Source organism: Vollenhovia emeryi, unplaced genomic scaffold (genome assembly GCF_000949405.1).
Source record: "Vollenhovia emeryi isolate VEMERY1.0 unplaced genomic scaffold, V.emery_V1.0 DF939123.1, whole genome shotgun sequence".
NCBI classification, from domain to species: Eukaryota; Metazoa; Arthropoda; class Insecta; order Hymenoptera; family Formicidae; genus Vollenhovia; species Vollenhovia emeryi.
In genome coordinates this window covers 1289806-1308741 of record NW_011967243.1, presented here as the reverse complement: position 1 = coordinate 1308741, position 18936 = coordinate 1289806, and the positions used below count along the sequence as shown (strand labels likewise).

The 18936-nt window shown below is 41.2% G+C and overlaps 1 protein-coding gene across 5 annotated transcripts in view; it reads left to right on the top strand.

Moving 5' to 3' along the window:
• Positions 1-18936, top strand: part of LOC105569634 (hepatocyte nuclear factor 4-gamma) — a 38656-nt gene that overhangs the window by 17086 nt on the left and 2634 nt on the right. For 4 of the 5 annotated variants that reach the window (XM_012026256.1, XM_012026257.1, XM_012026260.1 and 1 more), the window contains 5 exons: positions 12186-12387; positions 12486-12580; positions 12837-12982; positions 13553-13829; positions 18352-18510. In XM_012026256.1, coding sequence (XP_011881646.1) covers positions 12186-12387; positions 12486-12580; positions 12837-12982; positions 13553-13829; positions 18352-18510 — 879 coding nt within the window. The remainder of the gene's footprint in view (positions 1-12185; positions 12388-12485; positions 12581-12836; positions 12983-13552; positions 13830-18351; positions 18511-18936) is intronic. The other variant, XM_012026258.1, reaches the window with a different exon arrangement.

Genomic DNA, 18936 nt, shown 5'->3' with positions numbered 1-18936 from the left:
TACCGTTCACTCCAGACGCGCTTTTTACGCGTTACGTCTCTTTTCCTAAGGCTGAAATGTACAACTATTTGATCTTAAACGCGGAAAGAAGGAGGCAGATCATAGAGCAAACAGATCTCAAGCCTCGGTTTGCTGGCAGCACTCCCTCGGGTAGAGAACGTCACAATTAAAAATCTCTGCGAGACGAGAGAGAAGGAGACGGAGAAAGAAAGAGAGGAGGCCCTTATCATTCCAGTTGACACGTCGCCGTGTTATCGTCAGCGGCGTCGCACTGCGAATATACCGTGCTACAGGCAGTGGCGTATTCGCGTTTTGATACCCCACCTCTTGTATTTCGATCTTTTATAATATCGACGTTAAAGTATTAAAAATTTCTCTGGAATAAACGAGCGCACTTTTGAAAAGGATTCAAAAGCGCTGAGAAAAGGCGAGGACTTAAAAACATTAATAATTAATTTTCCTTGGTTTACAAACGAAATTGTAAAATATTATCAAAGATTGGTACATTATTCGCTTTGTATATTAATTCTTTATGAACTGTCAGGCCTTTTGTCTTATTCTGTTTAATTCATGTCCTTCCTTTTTCTTTAAAGTCGCGAAGTCGCAAAATTAATCATTATTATTTACAAATTAAAACGACGCGGTTTTAGTAAAAAAATATTATGAATATGAGAATCTCTTCGAAAGCATTGAGTTTAAAAATTCAGCGTAAAAGGCCGAACGCATTTCAGAAGGTATCGAGTTTTAGTCCTAGGGTTTTATTGATTCGATGAAACGTTCTTGATCACGTGCCGCTGTCTGTATGCGCTCTGCATATTGCGAGTGGCGCCGGATCGTGACACGCGTGTGCATGCGTGCGATTGACGGCATCAACATAGCACTTACGTGATAGTAAAAATTACAAGAATGAGAGTAAGGAAAGGGGGTGCAAGCGTGATCGAGCTTAATTAACGCTCGAATGAAAATATCCGACACTTTGTAATTTATTATTGTTAGCCACGCGTAATGTTTTTACGTTAATTTTTAATATTCAGTAAAATGGTTTCCTATCGAAGTCTCGTTAAGCCTGTCTACAATTTGTCGAAAGATATCGCACAGAGTCTTATCGCGGGACCCTCATGTTTGATTTTCCTTGAGTATTTTTGGCGCCTATCAAGATCGGATAGTTACGAAAATACAAGTATGATACACTACGAATTTGTCCGATTACGCGATCGAAGATTACGAGAAATGGCGGGATGAGTTATTGTGGTTGAGGAAACGCGCGTCTTGATAGCCGCAAGTTATGTGGAAGGCTGGGAATCCTCAATAAGATGCGGTCGGACTTAAAGCCCGTATCAGACTACGGATTGAGATTGAGATTAGATTGAAATTTGACCAATTAGAGTAAAAGTCGCTAAACTCGAGATTAGTAAACTTTACTGTGATTGGTCGAATTTCAATCTAATCCCAATCTCAATCCGCAGTCTGATACGGGCGTAACGATGTTTATTCCGAGTTTGTATAGCAGTCCTTACGCCCATTTTAATGACCGGTCATTGTATGAATTATTAATAGGATTGGACAATGAAGTTTTGTTTTTACACAAAAGACTAAAATTAAAACGATGACGTGTTAACCCAATTTTCACGAGAGACGCGGATTCCGAATCATGTCCGCCGTTCGCTAATCACCTGTCGTCTGTACCTTCGAAATGATGTAAATCTAGCTGTTACACGACACAGCGTGTGACATTTGCGATTAAAAGATGTTTATGAAGCTTTTTCTTCGGATTTAGTATGCTTTATTAGCGCACGAATGACAGCTGAATAATTCGCAAAGCGTGTGTCGCTTCATTGATTTGCGTCGAAACTCACGTATTCAGAAATTGTAACGGCGACGAAGCCAGAGACAATAACAAGATGCGGAAGTACGATGGACGTTTCTGTTTCCTGTTTGGCGTTTCGAATTGAACGTTCGATTCAGTGCCAGTCAACAGGAAGGCGCGTTTTAAGGTTGGCCCCGGAGTAATTACGTCTCTTCTTTTCTTCCGTCGTGTCCTCCCTTACCGCTATTTGACTATGCTAATATTACGCTAACAGCCTAGGCAAACGAGGCAATTTATCTGTGCGCGCCGCTGAAAATCTACAAAAGTAGAAAAAGGAAAAAAAAAGGAAAGAAAAGACCACTTGGGCTCGCGGCGGCTTCGAGTCGCGCCGCGCCGCTTTAAGTGTTTTACTCCGCCGACCGGGCATGCATAAATAATTAATAGCCTGCAAATTGATTCGCAGTGTCACTATGACGGGCATGTAGCGCGCGCGGGCGCCATTCCACGCAGAAAGAACGAGGAGGAACGGCGCAACGCGCCAACTACCTTCTCCTTCTCCCATGCGTATTAAGCTGGAATCCATTAATTTTCTCGCGGTCGGGACCGAGAAACGTTACGTAACATAATAGGACACGCACGCGACGCGGCCACCGCGTGTCGCAATCGCGTCGTTGCATTAACTTAAGTAGATACCAATTGGACACCTGAAGGAGAGGCGTTCTCCACGTCGTCGTCGGAAGACGACGGGAGAAAAGAGAGACGAGCGGTTTCTTCTCGGAGAGATTACGATTCCGCGCGCAGGCGAAGTGGCAAGAGTCATAGGACGCTCTTATCGCGAACCTTTTAGCATAGTACAGCTAATAGGTCCACTCCGTCATTTGTTGTTTCGTTTTGCGTCGATCCCTTCTGCGCATCCGACATTGTTTTGGTCAGACCAACGAGAGAGAAGTTGTACGTGGGGTAGTGTAGCTTTGATGAGTACATACACACACGCGCCGCTTGATCCTGACCAAAACCATAGCGGAATACTACGTGATCGGGACTCAAAGGATTAGGGGGCAGAGAGTGGACCTACTAGTTGTACTATGCTTAGGCAGAAAACGATCCGCTTAAGACTGTCTTAGTCGTAGACGCAAGGCAAGGCAGAGAAAAACTTAAGTCGTGAAAGTCTCTTGTATACGACTTAAGTTTTTCTCTGCCTTGCCTTACGACTTAAGTCTTAGGCCCGGTTTCACCAAACGTCGCCTAACTTTAATCTTAGTTCAATTTATGTTTGTCTCTTTCTAAAGTAACAGTCGGAGAGAGACAAAGAACGAATTAAACTGAGCTTAAAGTTAAGCGTCGTTGGTGCAACCGGGTCTTAAGCGCTTACGGATTGTTCTCTGCCATCAGCTTAATGATCTCGCGTAGCCGACGCGAAGATCACGCAGGTATCGGCGAGTCTCGCCTCTCTGTCTCTCTCGAGAAGAAACGCGTGCCGCGTTATGATAGCGTTCGGTAAACGTGGCGAAAGCGATGCACGAAAGTGAAAGCACGGCATATAGATATCAGATGGTGAAAAAAGGAACGCGAAGTGGATAATTACGTTATCACAATCACCGGCGTTACAAGAAAAGGATCACGCGCCTATGGAACGAAAGCGGTGTTCTTTTACATTACTTCGTTTTTTTAGACGGGCTTTCTTGCCGGCTGTACGTACAGTGCCGGAAGAGAAGCTGAAAAAGGTCCGCGCCTGTCCAGCTGCGAAACTTGGTTCTGCGTTCAGGAAAGGCTCGCGACACTACGCGTTTTCCACGTGCGCGCGTTGCGCCGCGTAAGGCGAAAATATTTCAGGCATTACGAATTTTGCGCGCGGCTTGACGTGGCGTAATGTCCGTTCAAGGTAGCCCATTAGCTGCCGAACAGCGCGTCATTAACCACAGCTGTCCTCTAATTAATTTCAATTGTTAGTGAAAAGACCCCGGCGCACTGTGTTGTCTAGTTTTCAACGAACTCGAGTAATTGCAGGAGAAACATTGAACGGAGAATTGGCCGATAGGATCGAAGCTTTCGTACACGGAGAGAATTTTCTCTTATCGTGTAATCGTGCACGGAAAACAGAATGATGTTGTATCAACAAGATCAGCGCAATTGAAATAAAATTGAAATAAAATTTGAAATTTTATTTATATCAATACTGGCAATCTGATGAAATATACCATTTGAAATAAAATCGTTGAAACAACGTCAGTATTAATAAAAAGCATCAGATTGTTGTCTTAATAATCTGGGTATTTAGTTCAACGTTTAAAATTAAAATCCGTAGCAAATACAATTGAATGAATTATTTATGTGTGTGGCAGCCCGTGACATTAACGTTTAATTCATGCAACTTCATTTTGTTTAATTCAACAGCATTTTTTTTTCCGTGTGGGACGACATGACATTTTGAAGGCTTTCAGCGAGTTTTATTGAAATTTTGCCGTACTTTCTGCTAGTAAAATATATGGTAAAATTTAAAAAAATCCTCACAAATTTCTTCGAAGTGCCTACGTTGTCCCAGAGAAAATTCTCTCCATGAACAAAAGCTTGGGTTTTCGACGACCTCTGAGCCAACAGCCCGGCCTACAATGACTTAATCGTTAGTCAGAAGTCGGAACTATTTTCTTTCATCCGGAAAGAAAAAGGATCGACATAAAATTCCGAGTTCTGACTAACGACCAAGAACTCATTGTAGACCGGGCTTACCATTGAACTATAAATTTCTCTCTGTTTGATGTTTCTCTCGGAGAACAATTAGCGATTGGGAGACAGCGCGGTGTGATTTCATCCGCGCGATAAAGCACGAAGAAGCGTTCAAGTTAACTTCAACGCGGCATCATCCGTTACTACTTGACGCGACGCTGTTTCGTTCTCCGGCGTGTACGCACGAAATTGTCGGTGCCGTGTTAAGCAAACGTTGTCGACTTTGCGATGCAAAGCGTCACCTTCGACTGTAGTTCTTAGAAAAATGATAGGACAGCTCCGCGATTGACTGACGCAAACAGCGTCGACATTGTCGCGGAATATCGCGCGCGAGACACGCAGATAAGGCTTCCGCGCGGATTAATCTCGGTTTACGGAGACTGAGAATGCAGTTTCAGCGAGATAAAAAGTGTTGAACACGTCATCGATCTGCCTCCAATTATTCACGGGGGAAAGTGCGTTTCTTGCCTCGCGATATCCGATCATTTTTATGAACCTCCGTGAATTCGAAGAAGAGCTTTCGCTACTGCTTCCCGCGATCGGCCTCGGTTCGATGCGTCCCTATTGCGGACAAACGATGCGTGGAATCTATGATTACGAGTATATGATTTTTCATGAGCGCAGCGCGAGAGACGTCGATCCGCGAGGAGTCTTTCCGCGGAAGAAGGAGGTCCCGGCTCCGCGAGAGCGTCCTCGAAGATGAAGGATGAGCGAAGGATGATCGCATATGCGCAAATGTTTTCGCTGAATCGCCGGAGAGAGCTCTGGAGACTCTTCGTGCTTTACCGGCGGCTCGCGGCCACCTGTCTCGCCTCTTCGGTTATTGTCAAGTATACGACACGGTTGATCGCGTTCGAAAGAGAGAAGCCCGAACGGGGGGCTGTGTACGCGCGATTTTGTAAGACGAGAGCCTCGCGCAGGAGCGAGAGGAAGGATACAGTTGCGACTTGGCCGGACCTTGACTCCGAGCATTACCGTGTGTTTCAGTAAATTTCACTCGCTCATTAGCGCGTTCGCGCGATACGTTTCTCGGCCGAGGCTCGGTCGTTTCTACGAAACGCACCTCGCTCGCGTTCCACGGAAAATAGCCTCGAGTAGTGAGTCGAGAGGAAATCCCGAAAGCGAGTAGCGAAAGGAGCGGAGGAGTTGACTCCCTTGCGCAAATGTTTGTCCATTTTTTTAAGTTTGTGTAGCGGAAATTTGAAAACTTCTGCCCACTCGCGCGGACACTCGAAAAGTCCAAGATACTTTTATCAATCCGACTTGCTGACGCGGCGCGATACAGAAAACCGCGTGCGCTAAGCATAGCTGACGCGAATTTGTTGTGGCATTTTTCTGCGCGGCGCGGCAATCATTTCCTTCGTTTCCGACGAGACCTCCTCTTTTCTTCGCAACGCGATCGGAAACCTTTATCCGTTTCTCCCCTCACCGCTCCGGATTTCGCGAAACTCGCGGCGGACTCCAGCCGCGAGCGCCTGGCATCACTTTTCTCCGAGAGACACAATATCGCCTAGAACAAACGGTCGTTAATCGTCCGCGATCGTGGACCATGAATCATCGTCGAGATTTGCGTTCCCGGGATGCGTGGACGCGAGGCGCGAGCCCAATCGCTTCATCATCGGCCTGAACGACGGGGTTGTCTTCAAGGTGTATTATCGTGGGTTCGTTTCTTGAGGTCTGTGTCCATGATGCTAGGACCTGGTCCAAGTTCTAGTCGTGGACACAAGCCTTTATAATCAACCTGGCTGCACTAGTCGAGAGTTTGGATCTCTGTCTCTCCACGCTGGAAGGAGAAGGATAAACTTTGATTTAGTGCAGTGAGTTGAGGTAAAATAAATATAGATACACCGTGCCGCCCGTGGCACGTGGCCGGGCGGCCCGCGCGTACGCGTACGGGCGTGTGAGCAAATGCGGGTCACCGAGCGTGTTAGACTTTGGCACACATACGGTAGGCTCCGGCTGGTCTAGGCTGCGAGAGATGATAGCGTCTTCGGGGATCGTGCGGGCGGACCGGAGGGTATTCGCGCGCGGCATCGTTGTCGTCGTTCCAAAGTCCGGACTTCGCCGACTTCGCGATGTCTCGGCCGACAAGGGAGCTGCGGAAGAAGGGGAGGGAAGAGGCTGACCGTCGGGCATCCGATAATACTTATTACCCATTTTCCTCCCTAATGCCAAGGTCGCGGAAGCGATAGACACACCCAGCGGTTGTGTCTTATTTCGGGAAACGCCACCGCGCGATGCTATTGTGCTGACCGAGCACGTGGTGAACACCGCTAAAAATGCACGAGAGTTTGGATTACATGGTACAACAATGTGGAATTTTGCATTCTTGAGTGCACGAAAAGAGTTGTTGTTACAAGAAATATATGCCATCGTGAATTACTTTTCCATTTTTTAAATTATTATTTTAGTAGTCGTCTTTTGCAAGCCCTATTGAACGAAGTTTGTCATTTTTGTAACTGCTTACATAATGAAAAATCGCTATTTGAGCGGAAAATAATACGTACCATATACGGGTAATTTTGTATTTAATAGAAGAATTTAGAGAAGGAATGAGAAGTATCTGATTACTTAGGTTTGACCGCGTTGATCATCAGCGTAAGGTGTTTCATTAGAAAGGAATCGTACAGCATTTTTTTTCGCGCAAAACATCCAACATAAATGTGAGCCATTACATTCCGGAAAAAAGTCGAACGCAACATAAATCCGCTATAATTCGAACGACACGTGCCCCATTGTACGCGTTAGCGTTTTTCCCCTTCTTCCGAATGATCATTTGCCGCGAACTGTAATTGCCCCCTGGTTGTCTACGTAACGCCGCTGCGTTTTCCAGCCTTCCCTCGCGAGGCTGTGGAAACGCGTTTAATATGCCGATAAATAGTCGTTGCGCAAGCGATTTCGAAAGCTCTGCTCCGGTTTTTTTTCTGCCGCGCGTGGAGATCGCAGACCGGAGTAATGAGCGAAGAAAACCCGTCTCGCGACACGCCCTGCAAGACCAAAGATTACTCTCTAAAAGTCAATCAGTGGATTATCGCTGAAAACAGTCAGTAGTCATTGATTCGCAGTTATAAGAATACCACTAAATATCGCAGTGGTATACTTGCAACTGTATCGGTGACTATTCACTATTTTCAGTGATAATTCACTGATTGGTTTTTAGAAAGTATTGACGATCCGCCTCGCGACACGCCCTGCAAGACGAAAGAGTACTCCCTAAAAGTCAATCAACGGATTATCGCTGAAAACAGTGAATAGTCAATGATTCGCTGAAAATAGCAGTGGTATACTTATAACTGTAAATCAGAGACTATTCACTGTTTTCAGTGATAATTCACCGATTGACTTTTAGAGTATAATGACAGTCGAGGTGCGCCGTTCTTTGCGAGAAATCAATTAGACTTGTAACAATTTCAGCGAATACGTGAACCAAAAATACAATTTTGATACAAACGAGTAATCAGATTTTCAATATTTATAATGACAATCATACATTTACATATTATGCAATATAATAATCAAGCTTTTTAGTCGACATTAACCGGCCAGTGTTTTAATACAGATAATTTATTGCGAAAAATATTACCTCAGCCAGGGTTTGTAAATACTTTTTACTTAATTTATATTAATACTGATAATTTATTGCGAAAAATATTGCAAATCCTGGCTGAGGTAATATTTTTCACAATAAATTATCTGTATTAAAACACCGGCCGGTTAATGTCGACTAAAAAGCTTGATTATTGCTATTTACTACTGGCAACTTAAAGAGATTTCTATATTATGCAATATATTTGTGTATTGCGTGTCGTGGAGTAGATATCAATGTTTTTGAATTCCGATCTTTTTGGAATTCCTAGAATTTACTGGTGCAATTACTCGTGCTATCGTATCTCTGGTGTGTTAAGTCTTATCATATCTCTAGGGGTTAATATTGCTGTAATTTACATCTGCAAAAATCTACTTTTACGATCTAATCCGAGAGCACATGCGTCGTTTCTGCCGCGTCATTTACTGACGTAGCGTTTCTTCATCTTCGATGAGATGCGATTTTTTTTTACAAAATGAAGGATCACGATCGGAAGCACAATTTTTCCAGATCAAAAACAACGAAATTAACTTATCTAACTTCCGGTTGTTTTTCGCAGCTTCCAAAATTAGATCCGATAAGATCAGGAATTTCCTAGCTACCATGTTGCGACGACGATAAAATGTAATTTTCGCACGTGACGCTCAAACAGAAATTGAGCCGCAATAAAGATCATTTCTCGTTTGACATTATCAGTGGCATGATCGTTAGCCTTAGTGCGCATAATGTTTGACATTAAAAGCGATATCTTCTGTTTACTGCATGCGACTTTCATATTCAAAAATATACAGACATTATATAATTAGCCAAAGAAAAGTGTAAAGTACAAAGAGCAGATTTTAAATTAGTAAAACTACTCGGTGTGTTTATGCCGCATATTCTTTTTCTGTACGGAAAATAACTAATTAGTATCCTGGCTGCACTTACGATGATGATACAACGGTAATAATGTCTCGGGAGTCATCAAAGTGAGGGAGGGGCGGTATCGCGATTTTCAATCTAATCGATCTTGCGTCGGGGATTTCCTTTCGTTCGAAATTATACAGAATCAAATATTTCTCACGATTATAAGTACCGGCCTGCATACTTTGCAAATTGAGAATAAAAAAAAGAGGAAATCGAGTAAGTTTTACCGCCGGAGGGAGGAAGAACGGAGAAAAATAATATCACGTATCAATTAACTCTATTATATCGCATATTATAAATTATTCCAAGGCCTCGAATCTACGTCTCTCGTGCGATATCTATATCTCCGGTATTCCTTGAAGGCACGCACGGGAGTTAATTAAAAGTAAGAATTAAAACGCTCACGTGGTGAAGTATTGAGCTGTTCACACGTTCATGTCGATGTTACGTCAACGGTTCTCTGAAAATTGTAGGAATTCACGTTTAACAATATGGATTCACATTTTACTTGAATTAACGCTGGTTCGCGAAAGTCTAATCGAAACAGAAAGCAAATTCCAAAGGACATCAATTAAATATAGAAAGTTTTCAATGCGAAAGAGATGGGCCACCGAAAATTAAAAGGATTTGATTATGTAATTATCGAAAGTTGAAATTTTTGGAAAAATTATTTTTTTACAAATGTATTAATTCGTTACATCGACTGGTATTTTCCTTTACTGAGAGCGTCTCGTGTAACTTTCGAAACCTGATATTTCACGTGCAGTGACCTAATAATCGTAACAAAACGTCGAAAAACAGTAATCAAGCGGTTGCGTTCATAAAATCGTTTACGAAAATACCTTTCTTCCACATACTCAATTAGCTTTTGTGAATTTCCAATATTTCATCATGACTGACACAATTAAAGTTTCATTATAATGTTATCTTTCATCGCCATAATATTCCCATACAGCACGCATGTCTAAAGACATCTTTATATCATCTTTTAGACATACATATCTGAAAGACGACTTAAAGACGTCTTAAAGATGTCTTTTAGATATGCGTACTGTATGGGTTATTTCTCATCGTTTCTCATTGTTAAGGTTTATCTAGATAAACGTCTTTTGATAATAAATACAGTAATTAATAATAAATATAAGTAATTTTAAGCTGTTTCCATATATTTTACGTTCATTCTTACATTCTTAATAAAAAGAGCGAGAAAGTGTCTTAATGCAATAAATCTTTACATCGTTCGATCCACATTGTATTCATATTACTAGATACTATTATCCCAAACAACACGTATGTCTAAAAGACATCTTTAAGACGTCTTAAAGTCGACTTTTAGATATACATATCTACAAGACGACTTAAAGACGTCAAAGATGTCTTTTAGACATGCGTGCTGTATGGGTAAGGAGAATTTTAAATGTACCATAATTTGATTTGTAAATTTCTATTCTTCATGCGTGTGAAAACTTTTGCAATATATGTATACGAAGTAAATATGAGGTATGTGTAGTTCATTGAGTGAATGCGTATCGAATATATTACGAAAATTGTTGGAAGAGTTCAGTTATTTTGAGTACCATTCGAAACTAAAAAGATTCCTGAAAGGAATATTATACATATTGAATATTTCGGAAATGTTAAAAGTCTCTTTTGAATGTTTAGAAAAAGTATTTTTTCTTTCATAATACTTTACGTAGCTGTTTCAATCCATTCTTTATTTTACATGTACAACATCGTGTAATGTAAATAAAATTGGTAACAATTTTATGTTCCATCTCGCGCGGATATTCAAAGGTTTTTAAAAATTTCCCGCATATTTCGACTTGTAAGATCCCTAAAATTTTTAAGAAACTTCGACCTCAAATCATATTCGAAACAATTCGAATTTTTACGGATCAAAGTATTTGGAGAATATCAGAAAAGGACTTTCGAATGTTTCTTTTTAGATTTGTGTTGCACAAATCGATCTTAGCATCGAATTAATTAAATATTCACTACGCGGTTTATCATTCACATTACATTATCGTTGTATGCATTTCCTCAAGGTTCGCGGCGATTTACATAATTAACCCCTACTGACCCAGTATCGACGGCGGTATATCCATGTTATTAAAATCTAGAATATTCGCACCGCAGCAATTCACTGATTATGGCACGATATCACCGCCGGAAAGCATAACTTATTTAACGCATAATTTCTCGATTTCATATCATGACGTTACTTAATTTCAATATCTTTTTGTTTTTAATGTTACTTATATATTTTCGAGCTCTTGTGCACATTATGTACATACATACATGATACAATACACTAGGAATCACTGATGCCTTCCTTGACTTGTGCACATATCGACACATTTATACATTTTGCATATATGTATATACATGGAAAATGTATATGTGTTCTACATGTGCCTAAATTCATACGGGAAGGCATTAGTGATTCCTAGTGTACGTACAAAAAAAGTATTAGGCAATTTCCCAGATGTTTCGCGACACATTTTCTCACACTTCTTGTAATTCTCATGTCTGATACGGGCATTTCCGACCGGTATACGCTAATTTTATTGCAATTGGCAATAATATTACGTCAATATTTATTATTAAGTTAATAACATGCACTGAATCACTCCATACATGTATATGAACGAAGATCTTGAATATTGAACAGTAACTTTAAAACTGAAATATTATTGAAAATCTTGAATATTTCAAAGAGCATAAACGTTTTTGAAGTGAATTATATATATTTCCTTTTATGATACTTTACATTATTATCTCGAACAGCCTTCTTATTTATGCAGACACAGATAACAAATTTATTTTTAGGAATTGTGAATGTTTTAACGTAGATATCCCACCGATCTTGCTCGAGCAGTTCTAAAAAAAGACTTTTCTTACATTCAAAAGATTGTCAAAAGTTTCAGCATTTGCGAGGTTGTCCGAGAAACTTTCAGTTTTGAACAAATCGAAATTTTTACACGACTGATACGTTAAAAAAATTTTGAAAGAGTTTGATTCGTCGCACCCCAGTGAAAAATGGCTCGTCGACTCGACATTGATCAATTAATTTCTCACTGGGACTAAATGTAAACAGTTCCCACAATCCTCGAGAAAAATCAAGGAGCGCTAAGTGAAGAGAATGTCTGTTTCTTGTTGCAGACGCGGAAATGGGTATGGGTGCAGGGGCTGCAGGTGGTCCAGTCCTGACTCTCCCTGGTCCAGGAGTCAACGCCGCCCTTTCGCAAACATGCGCTATATGCAGCGATCGAGCCACGGGGAAGCACTACGGCGCCGCGTCCTGCGATGGCTGCAAAGGTTTCTTCCGCCGGTCCGTTAGAAAGAATCATCAGTACACGTGCAGGTACGCTATTATGTCTTAGCGATACTTTGATGCGCTTGGGGCGCAAAGCGAATGAGGTAGCGAAGCTAACATTCCTGTTTTCTTTTCCTTTTTTTTAGATTTCAAAGGAAGTGCCCGATCGACAGGGACAAGCGAAATCAATGCAGGTACTGCCGACTACGGAAATGCTTCAGAGCTGGCATGAAGAAGGAGGGTGAGTTTTTTTTGCAAAGTCGTCAATTATGCATTGTGAAATTTTGCTCTTAAAAGACACGCGAAAATGGATCTTTGTAGAGCTACTTCGTCTCTTGCTTCCTCCGAATAAAATAGTTAATGCGTGGCAGCACTCGTTCCTTGATTTTACGGACTTTTGGATGCGGAATTTATCTTTACGAGCATGTCTTTGTTACTCTTCTGCCTGAAGAAGAGCTTGCGTCGAGCCTAGGAAAAAATCCTGATAATTTTCGCAGCCGTGCAGAACGAAAGGGACCGGATAAGCTGTCGGCGGCCCAGCAACGAGGACCCGCCTGACAAGAATAAGGGCCCGTCGAAGGAGGACGTGGTGAAGGCGGATGCACGCGCCGAAATGCTCAGCAAGCAAGTTGGCGGGTTAGAGGTGAGCGAGAGCTTGACCCCCGGCTGAATTAAATATTTATAAATTGCGGCTCTCCGCTCGCGTTAAAATTCGACGCACCGCTTAATCGCCGCCGTTTATTTCCGTCAAAATCGTGCGCTTAGCAATTCGTGTCACCATCCGAGCGAGCGTTATAAAATTTATCGACCCCTCTTAGAATTCGACGATGATCGAACCGCTTCATTTCTCATATTGAGAGCGAAGCAATTGTAGGGTAATCGCGTGAAGTGATCTGAAGCTCTCGTGTCTTGCAAACACATGCTAGATGATTGCCAAAAGAATTTTAATTTTTTAAAGATCTTTTTTAACACTTAACATTCCCGAAATTAATCTTTTTGTCAATGTATCTTGTATTTTCTCTCTTTAACTTTGTCGAATCAATTGATTTATGCTTGTAGAAAAGGACATGGAAAATCCCGATATGTTCTGTTTCAGTAATGAAACTCTGTAGAATAGATCATGAACTACAGAAATAGTCTCTTCCATCTCTCCTTTCGACAAATCCTGTAATAATTTTCCCCCTTTAACGCAATATTGGAACGGTTCGTGTAGCTTCAGCAGCCAGACAGTCCAAACGAAATTGATCTGAGCACCAAGCGGATAGCTGGGTTAAACGACGTGTGCGAGAGCATGAAGGAGCAATTGCTGATCTTGATCGAGTGGGCCAAGTGTTTCGACGAGTTCAAAGCGTTGTCGCTGGACGATCAAGTCGCGTTGCTGAGGGCCCACGCGGGCGAGCACCTGTTGCTGGGGGTGGCGAGGCGTAGCAGGAACTTCACGGACGTGCTGCTGCTCGGCAACGACTGCATCATTATGAGGAACTGTCCTGGTACGTAGAGTTCGCGGATCTATCGGGTTGTACGGTTTCCGTAACTCCTAGTTTTCTTCCCCCGAATGGAGCGAGTGGTGTCGAGCGTCGAAAATTCCGTAAAATAAACGTCTATCTTGAGTGTCCGCTCCCGAGAGGAGGTCTCGGCTCCTTAGCATTTTCAGACGTTCGTCTCTTTGGACTCGTCTTCACGAAGATCCATGAATGTCCCTCGACGAAGCTCCGTGAGTCCGACGCCGACCCACGCTCCGTTCACGCTTGTTCCTAACATTTGTACGCCGCGCTTCGCTAAATAACGATATTAAAATGTAACTGGGCAACGTGCGTACGACGCGGGGAACGGAGGAATATATCTGAGGAGTTCTTTGGAATTGGTAACGCTCCTTTTCGGACGACGGTGAATACGCGAGATGAATATTAGGCAAATCCTGACCAGTTTTCTCCTGGCGCGCGTTACGCAATCGACCCGTCTTGTCTCGGATTTTCTATTTATATGTGTGCAGACGATGTGCACAACAATTAATGAATACGTTCGCGAGGAACCTAATAAACATCTAGAAAAGCTTTTATACCCGAGCGAGTTCAATGCGATGAAAGAGATGTTTCTTCTTCTTTAAAATTTTCGTTTCTTCATTGCAGCCCGATTGAACTACGTTATGTCAAAGTAAGTTAATTTTTTCGATAAAATGTATCGAAAATTTCTTTTTCGTTAAATTACATCGTGTCAAAATAGACGAATTCTTTTAAAATATACCGAAAATTTCTTCTGCCACTAGCAAATATATGTACGTTTAAGTCAGTTCGTTGTTTCGTTTAGTTCCAACGAAAATAGATCTCACCTTAATCAGAATTTGCAGTTATTTAACTCAACTTTATTTAATTCACGAATCGGAAAGAAAGGTATATTTTACTAATCCGCATTATCGAAAGTGCATGATGGCATGCGGAGAGATTAATTTATCCCAACGTGTTGCGCAGGAACAGAGTTTCACGTGATCCTTTACATCCAGAAAAATTATGATGTGTGTGTGTGTGCGTGTATGTCAGCTGTGACATCACTGTACGATTCTGGATATAAAAATAGGAGCCTTTTAATGAGCAAAATATTGTTATTTTAAAGAAACATTTTTCTGAATTTACTTTGAGTTGCGTTTTCTTTGCACTTCGAAACTTCAACAAGTCCGAAAGCTTCGAAGAGATTTATGAAGCTTACAGGAGAAAGAAAGAATTCACTTTTTTTTCCTAGTTTTAATAAGTGAAGCGCCTGACAGGATTGGTAAATGCATATAAGCAGCGTTTCTCGCACATGCAAAACGTTTCGAGTACGTTCTAACAGCATGAATATGTAGTTTCTTATCAAGCGAGCGAAGATATCTTGACTAACGTCGACAAAAGCCGTCGATATTAGAGCGACGCGCAAGCGTCAGCATTTTTTGTCCTCGACAGTCGTGTATGTACGGCTGAAAGAGAGCCTCTTCTTCTAAATAGCCGATTCGACGGCGACCTTCACCTTTTTGCTTACGTAATTCCGCCGTCCACATATGCCGCGATTTGTTGCCTGAGCGGCCGCTTATGCGACGCGATATCCTCCAAAATGTTATATCCCCTTTCGTCACGATCCTGTGAGAGACAAAACCGCATTTCAATTTTAACTGGCGATCCCACCGGCGAGTAGAGAATTTTCTTTTAAAATTTATCCTGAAAATATTGTAATCGTGGGGCAACATGGCACTTAAAAAAATTTACTAGTAAAATGTATGGTAAACTTCCAAAAAACTGTCATAAAGTTCTTCAAAATGCCATGGTCCCTTACGGAAAAAACACTCGAGTTTTGAGTGTTAACACTTTTTTTCCGTAAGGGGTGTCCCGCGATTACACGATTTTCAGGGTAAATTTTAAGAGAAAATTCTCTCCCCGTGTAGAGTCTCTCTAATCAGAGTCTGGCCAACAACAGGCTATGACGCATATGCTGTATGTAGAGTGAGAGGGAATATATTTCTTTCTCTCTCGCATCATTTTGTCGAAGCTGGCCTGTTGGCCAGACTCTGATTAGAGGGACTCTAATTTTCTCGAGCGAAAAGCGCCGTCAGAGCTTTCGCTCGTCTGCAAATAGTCTTCTTGTCGATGTATATGTAAAACAGCACGTGTGCCAACGATTTCATAACATTTTAATATTTTATCGATGAATATGTAGGTCTTTCCTCGCATGCCGGATTTATACGGTGAGTCGCGAGATATAAAACTACCTCTCTTGCACACAAGATTTCTCTGCCTCTCGTTTTCCTTATTTATATCCTTCCGAAATACGTTCGGGATTATTTTATGATTAAATCGCCGTTGGAATATGTTCTACATTAGTGTGTAAGTTTTATATAATGCGTTGCAAATATCTGTGTAATTCTAACCGTTTTACATGTTTTCGTGAAATAGAAAGCACGAAAATATGTGCGTTGAATGGAAATTAATTTTGCTCAAACATCTTCAATTTTCTGTCTCGAATCAGACATTTAATTAATTTAAATCTCAATTATCACGACGTATCGCTCTAATTTCTGTAAGTCGGGGTAACTTTGCGAAACAGATGGCGGTCCTCGTAACGCAACATTTCTGATTTTTTTATTCGATATTCGCTATTTTGTTCCACTACGAACACAAGTTGCAATATGTCGATGCATTACGCGATCGACAAGCTCTCTAAAAGTCAATGAATCACTAATGAATCAGTGAAACACGGCCAAAAAATAAATAAATCAAATAAAAACCAATAAATCAGTGAAAGATAAAAATCTTCAAAATGCCATGTTCTACGATTACATAATTTTAAGGATAAATTTTAAGAGAAAATTCTCTGCGTGTACATTCACTAATCAATAAGTAAACTTTTAACTGATTAAATTAGCATATCTTCGTTGATTAATTCAGCATCGAAAGTTCACTGATTTACCAGTTGAATTTAGCTGATTATCAGTGGCATACTTAGGGCTGATTAATCAGTGAATAGTCACTGATTGTCAGTGACTATCCACTGATTCAGATTTAGAGAGTACCACTGAAAATCGCAGTGTATATTATAACAGTGAATTAGTGAGTATTCACTGTTTCCAATGATATCTACTGATTGCTTTTAGAGAGAGAGGAACGTCATTTATCTTGGCGAGCGAATCTCACATTTTACAATGTAAAACATTTTTTATCAGAACGTTATCTCTCTTTGTGATTAACTTTAGTTAATAAAAGAAGGTTTTGGTGGTGAGGGTCAAGCGCGAAGCGACTCGTTCAATTCGAAATCTGTGTAATTATGACAAATGTAAATGCGTGAATAAGGGAATCTTATCATTTTGTCGACAATTACATTTCAACTAGTGACGGAAGATTCGAATTGATATCGTAAATAAGACCCGAATTTGCTGAGTTCGAGTAATTGTCGAATTTATTAATTCGGATTTGAATTATTCACTTTAAGAGATGTAACAAAGAATTATTTGGGCAGAGAGCCTATTTAGATATTTCTGTTTTTTCCGCTGGCGCTGAAAAAGCGTTTCCTACAGCGGAGATTATCAATAGCGGAAGAAGTTATCTATTGTCTGAGCAAGAAAACTAACGAGCATTCTCTTAAAAGTTCCTTCCAAAGTCGAAAAATGCCGAAAAGTTTCAATTTTTATGCTACTCTAAACTTTCAGTGTGTGCTATATTTATTTTATTGAAACTTTCTTCCTGTATATGTAATCACGTGTAATTTCAAATCGTGGCAAATTGCACTTTGCAATTAATTCTCTGCTCAATTGTTTAATTCGAATCCGAATTTGTGGATTGAACTAACCTGTTGTTAAAATGTAAATTATTTCTACAATTGTATGAATTTCAATAATTAGTTAATAATTATTTCAGATATCTCGAATATTTTGTTATCGAAATAAGCATAATTTCCCCGACTTATATATTCGTAGCACCAATTTGTACCGGGGAAATTGTGTGTGGTTCGCTTGTATAATATAATAACGAATCGCAATCGCGCTGGCAATCAACTATTCTAACTGACCGTCTTGTCCGTCGTTGCACGATTACGGGGCTTGGGTGGTTGACTGAGTCCGGAATTTGTGTGCTGTGTGCCATTTTTTAATGCATGTCAATGCATGTAACAGTGATGTTTGGTTTGGCGATATCCAGTGAGAAATGATTTGTCGTCGTCGATTTGACATCGTTTCGACATCGATCGACGAGTCATTTCTCGCTGGGTACCTGTTAAGTTGATGCAGAAGGTCTTTATCCGTCCGTAATTTGCCAAATAAAATTGAAGACAAATATTCAGCGAAGCTCCTCCTTTTATCGAGGGGGGGGGGGATTTTTTCGAGTAATTTCAACCTTCTGCCCTCATCTGGTACGAAGTTTGACGGAAAAGTGACTTTCGCACCGGCTTAGTAATACCTGCGGGACGTAGGTACACTATTTTTCTTTTCCTTTACCACCGGACTCAGTTTCTAAGAGACGAACAAAGGAACAACAGCGTAATCGCATCTATCAGTAATATCGTTGCAATTTATAGAGGGAAACAATCAGCAGGACCTGGACATCAGCAAGGTGGGCGTCAGGATAATGGACGAGCTGGTGAAGCCGTTTCAGAAGATCAAGATCGACGACACGGAATTCGCTTTTCTCAAAGCCATCGTGTTCTTTGACCCGAGTAAGTGTCCCGTTCGAAGGATCGGGTGACGGTCCGCGATTCGCGACGGATTATTCGCGCGGAATCGAGCGGAATAGAGAAACATTGCCGCGTGCAATAGACAATAAACGCGTGCCGTTAATATAGATCGAATGCAATTCGCTCGCAATAATCTCTACGCTCTTGCGATCAATTCGGTCTCGTTGAGGCAATCACGCCTCGCGGTTTCGCCAGGCTTTCATAAACAACGCAAATCATCGCTTATTTATAGATATCAGCGAGACCGAGTGAAAAAATTTATGCGCATCCCAATTGATACGTCGAGATTTAATAAGCCGATTAATTTAATATTTTGTCGCGGTATCTGCATTCGTCGTTTATAGTTTATAATTAATGTGATTTTCGAAATCGAGAATGAATCGAACTACCTCCGGGGTATCCCCGCGA